We start from the raw sequence: 9,789 nt of genomic DNA, 5'->3' as shown, positions 1-9,789 counted from the left end.
TCCTGCTGATGTCACTCTAGGAGTAAATAGGAAAACAGACAACTTATACTTGGATTCTGCCCTTCCCAGAACCCAAGATACGTCCTCCAAATTAGGTAATGGTAGAAGTAGGATCTTTGCTAATAGAAAACTGACCTCTTATCAGTCAAGGAAACCATGAAGAGGATGCGATATTATTGCATCCAATCACCCCAGGAAAAGGTGCGAATCACCATTCCTTTGGTTTAAGTAATGAGCCTGGACAGCCATTAGGAATTATTCAAATTTCCATGATCCTGAAGAAAACATCTTCCTTGACCTATTACTTCCTGTGTAACAAGGAAGCAAGGACTTTTAAGTAACTCACAAAGACTTGGTAACATGGGAATTAATAAAAAAATTTATATTTGTCGACCAATTCGTTGTCATTATAATTTTCTTATTATCATTTTTTTGACCAATTTGTTGTTATTATAATTTGTTTAATCATAATTATACAACGGTGAGAAATTTAATATGCCATAAACTTATTTTCATTTCCTATGGGCCTGGGGAAGTCTTTTATATATATATATATATATATATATATATATATATATTTTCATTTCCTATGGGCCTGGGGAAGTCTTATATATATATATATATATATATATATATCCCCACCCACAACCTAAATACTCTTATTGTTAGAGATATTATTTATCAACTTAATCGCTAGAAGTTGCCTCCTTGATCGATTACATGCTTCTTAACTCCATCAAATTATCTTTCTTTTTTAAGAACTATAATGTGCATAATATAACCTTTTGTCTCCAAACAAATCTAAAATAATTAAAAGATGTTGTAATTAAAATCATGTAAGGGTTATGTGTGATTTTCACAAATGATTTTTTTTTCTTAATGATGATTTTGTTAGAATTATAACGATAGTTTTTCACCATTTAATTAATTTTCACCACGAAAATGTCCATGCACTATATCGACTTGGATGCCTTCGTAAAAATATTTCTGGTTATGTGTACTTATGTTATTTATTTTAGAAGTTAGCTATCAATGGTTTCTTATAGACATGTAAAATGTTTTTATAGTGACAAGTGTAAAATAAAAATTCATCCTTTTGTACAATGATTTAGAAAACCAAAACCAAATTGATATAGTATAAAACTTGTTGTAAATAATAATGTTTGAGAGATTATTTTAAAATCATTTTTATTTTATATTAAAAAAATATAATTTTTTTTAAATACACACTAATGAGTTTTGAATTCTATGTTAAAAAATAAAATATTCTTTTAATTTTATATAGTAAACCTTGACATGTAATAATAACCAATAAAAAAAATTGATAGGCTCATCCATATAGGGTTGAACTAAGCAAAATAAAAACCTTTGATTGCCCCTTCCGATGCTTGAAATTAATTTTTCATCATTCGCACAACAACTATATTTTTTTAATAGTTTTTATTTTAAAATTAATTTTAATTCTCACTTTTTTTTCTTCGTAACTATCAACCTCTATACGTATACCATGCACTTTTTAATTTTCCAACAGTCATATAATAACTATATTTTTCTAAAAACTATTTTATTTTTTAAATTCTTGTAACAAATATTATTATTTAATTCTCTATTTTTTTTAGATGATACAGACTAATGCACTCTTTCAATATGAAAAATACAAGAACCTAAACTTTTTAATTGCACCTTAAAAAAATTGTTGGGTATTTTCTTTCACTTTTTGTCTAGTTATTTCTACGTCATTGAGTTCTGTGTAAAGATAATATCCTTATAAATAATGTCTACATTCATCTCAAGTTTTGATTTTTGATTTTTTTTCTTTGTTTCTGTTCTTCATCATCGTATTTTTACCATCAAAAACATAATTTACCAAATCAGTATAGTATATACTTTATGCTTCATACAAAAAATGAGCTTAGTTATTTTTTAAGAATTTCATTAGATTATAATTGAAGAGATGGGAGGAGAGGTATATATTTTGACATTAAAATATTGTAATTCACAATATCAACTTTAATGTAGTTTTAGATTATGCTTGTTTTCTTGAATTTATTTTTTGAAAAATAATTTTTTAAACTTTTTTATATTTGTTTGCCATCAGAAAAGTTACAAGAAAATTGATCAACGGAAAACACTTTTCAGTCAAAGAAAACTTTGGCTTGATTTCTTGAAAAATGTTTTCTTAGAAAATTTGAGCGGCAAACACTTTCCGGAAGTTGTGAAAAATTTAAAAATATCATATTATTTACTGATTATATCAAATTTGATCATCAAATTTTTGATTGCTATATATATTTTGTTTTGAATATTTATTTTTTAATTTTATCTCTTAAAATTTAATTTTTATATTAACTTTAATATTTATTTTTATAATTGTTATTTGTTTTTCTCCTATTATTTTTTTATTGAAATTTTTTATCTATCAAATTTAGTTCTTATTCTTTCGATTGTTACTTATTTTATTTGAAATAGTTTATGAAATGTTAATTATTATTATTTTAATTTCTTCATCTTTTATTTTTTATTTTTTTATATTTGATCTCTATTATTTTGATTATTATTTATTTTATTTGAGATAATTTATGAAATTATATTTTTTTTCAATTTTATTCTCATTTAATCTTTTAATTTGTAATATTTGTTCCTCATTATTTTAATAAACTTGAAAAAAATAAAATGTTAATCAATTATTTTCGAGCTTATTTTTCATGACATAACCAAATACTAGAAAATATTTTCCAATTTATTTTTTATTATACTACCAAATATTAAAAAATAATTTACTTTTTTAGAATTTATTTTTAAAAAAATACTTTCCAGTAAATAAAGTCTTAGTTTGAAGGCGTAAGGTCACATACTGATAATTTAACCTATAAATAAAAAAATAATATTTTTTTCGTATAATATATAAATCAACCTTTAACAATACTATATTCCACCATCATCAATTATCCCCACTTTTTGTACTATTAACGCTATTATTATTCAAATCTCAACTCCCACGTCACCAACAATCACCTCTCCACCACCATTATTTTTTAAACATTAATAATTATCTCACCATCATCTTCGTCACCATCTCCATCACTTCCCAACTTTCAAATTACTAATAAAATCTTGGAAAATTTGTAAATTATTTTATAGAAATTATTTTTTTCAATATCAATACTAATTTCCTTATAAATACAAGGGTTAATGTAGAAGGAGCATAAAAGAGAAGGAGCAGCAGCTTAAACAGCAACAGTTTTTCAACGTAACAGTGGAAAATTTCCAGCAGCAAAAATGGTAAAAAGTAAAAACAGACGAAATAGCAGCACTAGTTCTAAACCCAGCAGAATATCCAGCGACAGTGTGTTAAAATAATGATTCAGCTGCTGTTTTAACAAATAAATTAATAATTATTGTTGTTACCCGATCCCCATATAAAAAAAGAAAATACAAAAAAAAAACTAAAAAAATACATTAAAAAAAACTAAAAAATAATAATAGCGAAAAAAGATACCAGAACGTCTAAAAAATAACAAAAAAAATTCAATTTTAAATCTAAAAATAAATAAATTATCATCTTTTTCCATTACAAAACAACATCTCCACCACATCTCTTCCTTTTTTTTCCTTTTTTTTTTATGCATGGTAACCTTTCTTTGCCATTACCGCAAGACCCAACAAAAACCAAAGTCACCCATCAATCCCCTTTTCGTGAATAGTTTCTTTGTCGAACAAACAAGATTTTCTGAGAAAATTAGGATTAAGTCATATACGCACTTTCTCTTTCCTACAGTACTTAATATAGGATTTGGATCACTCTTTCTCTCCGTAGTGAAAGATCTATTTGGAGCTTAAAACATGGATGGAGTTTCCTTGGCTTCACTCCCACATTAACGACTATAGATAGCTTCTTTCAATTCCAGATTCTTTTGAGACGGTTTTTGAATTGATTTCTTGTTTCGGGATTCTTTATTAGTCCTGGATTACAAGGGAAAAAATTGGCAGTGGGTGTCATTTATCAGTCCACACCTCAGCATTAGCATCTTGATTTGGACAGAGAGACTTCTTTGAGCGATGAATGTGTTATGCATTATGTAATAAAAGCAAACATAATACAAACATTCCATTCAATCCAATACAATTTTATAAAATTTAGTATTTCATTTTTACACTTGTTTTTTCTTCTCTTTTTTTTTAGTTGTATTTGCACTCACTGCACACACCTACTCTAGTATTGCTCTTTCTTTATCTTCATTTAGGAGAAATAATGGCAGCAATCAAGAAATACCAAACAACTTCCGACTAAAATATTGCAGCTGACTTTAATATATTTATCATAAATGATGATGGTTGAAAAGTGATGGTGGTAGAAAAATATTGATATAAATTTACTACAGAAAGATGAGTAGAAGGGCCACGCCGAAAAAAAATCAATTGATAGGGATGACGTTAAGAAAATTATAAAGGTTGAAGGATTTTTGAACCTGTTATGCCACCCATTCTATCCATACAAGTCTCCTCTAGCTAGCCAAACAAATCAAAATTCTCAAGGAAAGATCCTAGTAACCTTCCGATTGACTTGAACAACTTTTTAGTGTCATCATACAAAGATATTTCCTCGTGACTTCAGTCTTATGGAAAGATCGTAGCTCGCTCATGGAATCCAGTGAAGAAACAAATTATAAACTCAAATGCATTAGACAATTCTGGATAAATAACCCTCTTTTCCTACAAAATAGAAAAGAAAAAAAAATAATTTCACCATAATCTCTTAATTCATGTTTTTAAGGTAAATATGAACTTATATTTCACTAATATAAAATAAGAGCTTTGAACAATTATAATAGAATTTATTTTCATACTAAATAATTTATCATGAACTTAGTCTTACTATTGAGAAAATTGTTTTCAAGACAAAACTATCATCTATCTTACAAAAAAACGATTGAATTAACAATAAAAACAAAAGTAAAGCATAGCCATAACCAAGTCAATAGTCACTTCTATACAATCACTCTCCCTCTACCAACACCAGAACACCACCCTCTTAACCTTCCCCACCATTCCACCAGCTGCTGCACAACCACTTCTGATTCCTCCACCAATGCACCCCCTCACCACCACCACCACCTCTTTCCTTCTCACCCTCTTTCTCTCCCTCCACTTAACGACATCGCTTCCTTCCAATGGCATTAGTAATCTTTCAAACTGTAATCAAAACTTCTCCTGTGGTATCCTCACAAACGTTACCTACCCTTTCACTGGTGGCCTCCGTCCATCCCACTGCGGCCCACCGGAGTTCGGCCTCACATGTGAGGATGAATCAGTCACCATCCTAAAAGCTAACTCACTGAGTTACCGAGTCACTCATCTTGACCAGACCAGCCAAACCTTAAGACTCTCACGTTCAGACCTCGCCGACGACGGTCCATGCACCCTCCAATTCACTAGCACCATTCTGGATAACAAAATCTCCATTCTTGGTTCCAACCATGAACTTTCGTTGTTTTATGGATGCAAGAAGATTAACGACTCTTACATGGGATCAGATCTGCTGCTAAAAATCTCTAGGTTCTCTTGTGACAATGATGGAGTTACAATAGAAGGGTTTTTCTCGATTGCTTACCCTTACGGTGAATATTCTTTTCCGGATGCGTTTGAGTGTCATACTAATATTCGAGTGCCAATTCTTGGGAGTCGGGCACAACAGCTTCGTGATAACGGGTCATTAGTTGGTGAGGTTTTGAAAGAAGGGTTTGATGTCAGTTACAGTGCTAATTGTTCAAAGTGTTACAAGGAGCACCCTGGTGGGTATTGCGGGTTTGATACACAGTTGGTTAAACCTATTTGCATTTGTAATGATCAGCTCTGTCCTGGTAAGCAAAAATCTTTAGTTTTCATGAGTTTGTTTGGTGAACCTTATTGGGGAAATTGATGAGAGGAGGTTCTTTTCAAGTTATATAATGCTTCACTGATTTCAAGAATTGATGCTTGAAAAGGCTCTCAAATCCATTAATTTTTATTTATTATTAGTAATTCATCAATTATAGCATTCCTGGTTATTTGTTATGAGGTCAATGTTCAAAATTAGGCTTCTTTGCTCGAGTCTTGTGTTCACTCTGCCCCTTATGACCATAAGCTGGAATCAACGATCCACTTCTTGTTCATGAAATGTTAAGTAAATCTTTTTTAAGCTGAGAGAACAAAATTGAAATCATTTCTGTCACAAAATTGGTTCCAAAAGTTGTGTTAAAGATCAATTTTTTTCATGTTTGAATGCATATTAATTTTGCACGCATGAAAAAGTATATTCAACTTTCATAAGTTTACTTTTGTAATTATATAAATTTAGGGATATGCATCATTCAAATTTATATATTTCCAAATACGTGCAAAATAAATTTACTTCAATTTTTTTTTTCATATATTATATGTGTGGGGTTTGAGATTTTTAATTAAAAACTGGAGTACATTATTTTTTTTATTGCTAGTACTAATTTGTGGAACGATTATTAGGTTATGCATGACAAATATGGAGTCTCCATCATATGCTCCTCCTTAAATCTCCTATAGAGAAAGCATCTATGTTTATTGAAATTGAAAGTTGCATGACTAAAGAATCAAATTAGCACATTAAAATTTCTAAACTAAACAAATCCTTATAAATTTAAAAAATTAAATAAATATGACAGTAAAAATGATTATGCCAAAAGATTAAAAAACAAAATCCCACATCAATATACCCTAAAGCTAAGGTATTGCAACTTTATTAATATCTATAATTTTATAATTTTAACAGCTTTTTAGTCATTAAATAAAATATAATAACAAATCTGTAAATAATTTATTTTTTTAGTTGATATTTTTTTGAGTCAAAGCTTGAAAGATGCAAAGTATTATAAAGTTATTAAGTTGATGTAAAGTATAATTCTTTAAACAACTGGGAGTGTGAAAAAAGGATAAAAGAGGCTTGATGTAATTTTTTTATTATTAAAAATTGATAAGTATAAAATACTATAATTTTAAATCTCTAAGTAACAAGTGTTTCATAGTCTCTGCAAATGTTAACACTCATAGCAGTCTTTTATCTATAGTGTAGATAACGAGAAAAATGAGGCTCTAACCATAAAATATGAGTCTATTTGTTTGGGTTAGAGACGGTAACCATCTTTGTATACAAGTTCTTTTGAGTGGAGTCCTAACTTGGACAACTCCCTAACATTATTTGATGTCATGTTACAGGATCTTCTATGAGAGGTAGGCGAATACAGATTGCTGCAGGTAATAATATAAATTATATAATTATAAGAAATCTAATATTCTCTTTTGATGATGATGATGCATCTTGAATGACAGGCACATCAGTAGCTGTGGCAGCGATATTAACTTTATCTGTAATAACAATATATCTCACTAGAAGAGAAGGTTCCTTTAGTGCTGTCATAGCAATGACCTTCAGGCTGAAGAAATCGCAGCATGTTGGCAGGGTTAAAACATTTATGATGGACTATCATTCTCTTACTCCAAAGCGTTATTCTTATTCAGATATCAAGAAAATGACCAACTCATTCGTCTATACACTAGGCCAGGGAGGATTTGGTAATGTATACAGAGGAAAGTTACCAGATGACGGTCGTCTTGTGGCTGTAAAGGTCCTAAAAGAGTCTAAAGGTGATGGAGAAGAGTTCATGAATGAAGTTGCAAGCATCAGTAGAACTTCCCACGTGAATGTAGTTACCCTTTTGGGCTTCTGCTACGAGAGGAATAAAAGAGCTCTGATTTATGAATTCATGCCCAATGGATCTTTAGATAGCTTCCTATCTGATAAAGGATCCCCACATACAAAATGTCGTTTAGAATGGAAACGATTATATGAAATTGCAGTTGGTATTGCTAGAGGTCTGGAGTACTTGCATAGAGGGTGTAACACTCGGATTGTGCATTTTGACATAAAGCCCCACAACATTCTTCTTGATGAAGACTTTTGTCCAAAGATCTCAGATTTTGGTCTCGCGAAGCTATGCCAGAGCAAAGTGAGTAAGATTTCGATGATAGATGCCAGAGGAACTGTTGGTTACATAGCGCCTGAAGTATTCTGCAGAAATTTTGGAGGAGTAACTTACAAGTCTGATGTGTATAGTTATGGAATGATGGTTCTTGAAATGGTCGGACAAAGTAAAGATTTTGATATGGGATCGCTGGAAACCAACGAGATGTATTTCCCGGATTGGTTTTATACATATCTTGAACCAGAAAAGATTTCAACACTTCATGGAGTTACAACGGAAGAGGAAGAAGAGATTGTTCAAAAGATGATTTTAGTGGGTTTGTGGTGCATCCAAACCATGCCGTCACATAGACCATCAATGACAAAGGTTGTAGAGATGTTTGAAGGCAGTCTTCAGTCTTTGCAATTTCCACCGAGACCTTCCCTTTCCTCTCCAAGAAGGTCCGCTCAAGATCACTCTTCCACTGTATCATCACTGCCTTGCGTGTCGTCCCAGGGGGGTGGGCTAAACACATTGTCTGCAGATGTAAGTGCCTTGTAACTGGAAATTAGAAATTTTATTTAGCCTGATAAAAATAAAAAAATAAACTTGTATTTGTTCTTCATCTAAGTGCTGCTCTTGGTTGAATTAATTTTGCTATGAAATAGCTCATGCACGGGAGGAAACTCTCACAGTGCTGGTAAGAGACACTATCTCTTACCTTCATTTTTTGTCCATGATGTTAACAAATTCTAGTATGTACTTGATGTTTAATATGTGGGAAGTGTAGAATTGATATGTTCCTGCTTGCTTGTCATTGTTTATAATTTCAAAGTTTAGACAAGACGAAGAGGTCGACCTATATTATTGCTTATGGTTAGTATCATCAAAGCTTCATTGGAATTTTCATAACGAACTTCTATACGTTTCTTACTCTGGTCATTATAACGACCATGAACCTGAACGGCCAACATAGGAGGGACAGAGTGAGCTCATCAATCGAAGATGAAATAGCAGGAACCAATCCCTGCTTACAAGGCTTTGGGGAAGACGAAAAAAAAGGAAGGGAGGCTGTAATAGCACATTACAAATAGGTGTTCCTTTTCACCTGCACTTGACAGAGAAAGAGTTTAGAAATCTGCTGGTAGTAGAATATAATTCAGCATGCCATCTAACTAGTCAAATGAAGTACAAGTACTTCGATTAATCCTTCATGTTTTGATTTCTGCTACATGACTTTTGAACAGACACTGGCTACTTGTCATTACAAAAGTTTTGTATCTTCCTCTATCTTTTTCAATAACCAGTGGTGGTTGCTATTTCATGGTTCCTACCTTTTCTTCTTTTAAGCCATATCAGCTCCTGTGGTACTGTTATTAGCAGTCTTTATCATTTGGTACGTTTTACTAAAAGAGAAGGATTATTTAGGCATAAGAACGTCAAAACAATTCAAAGATATAAAAAATTAATTTTAAGAAGAGAAAAATTTCAAATTTCCAAACGGATCTAGAACTTCTTTCCTAACCAACTTACTCTGTAATATCCAATAATGATTCGAACCTATTTTTGCTTCCAAATATTTCGTTGTGTGGAAATAAATCTCTTTCAGCACTCTGCTACACAAACCATTAGGACTGTTCTTGAGATGCCAACACTACTTTTACAGAAGGGCCTTGTTGAAAGACTCAATTTCTTTAAAACCCATGCCCCCACAAGCTTTGATTTTAAGAGATATTTTCAACTTCTCTGGTGCACCTATCAATTTTCCAATAAAAAACTGGTAAGGAATTTGATACACAAGATCATGTAATTTGGC

At 31.2% G+C, this 9,789-nt stretch overlaps 1 protein-coding gene and 1 pseudogene across 2 annotated transcripts in view; both read left to right on the top strand.

Moving 5' to 3' along the window:
• The window catches only part of LOC105123402 (probable receptor-like protein kinase At1g67000), a 9,781-nt gene extending 964 nt beyond the window's left edge, over positions 1–8,817 (top strand). Inside the window, exons 1-3 of one of the 2 annotated variants that reach the window (XM_011022982.1) lie at positions 5,073–5,861; positions 7,228–7,266; positions 7,342–8,781. In XM_011022982.1, the coding sequence (XP_011021284.1) occupies positions 5,090–5,861; positions 7,228–7,266; positions 7,342–8,534 (2,004 nt within the window). In that variant the 5' untranslated portion in view covers positions 5,073–5,089 and the 3' untranslated portion in view covers positions 8,535–8,781. Of the gene's footprint in view, positions 1–5,072; positions 5,862–7,227; positions 7,267–7,341 lie in introns of those variants that run through there. The other variant, XM_011022981.1, reaches the window with a different exon arrangement.
• Positions 1–9,789, top strand: part of LOC105123404 (probable receptor-like protein kinase At1g67000) — a 90,408-nt pseudogene that overhangs the window by 48,785 nt on the left and 31,834 nt on the right.

The sequence above is a fragment of the Populus euphratica genome, unplaced genomic scaffold (assembly GCF_000495115.2).
Source record: "Populus euphratica unplaced genomic scaffold, PopEup_1.0 scaffold10.1, whole genome shotgun sequence".
Taxonomy (NCBI): Eukaryota; Viridiplantae; Streptophyta; class Magnoliopsida; order Malpighiales; family Salicaceae; genus Populus; species Populus euphratica.
This window is presented reverse-complemented; position numbering and strand designations above follow the sequence as displayed.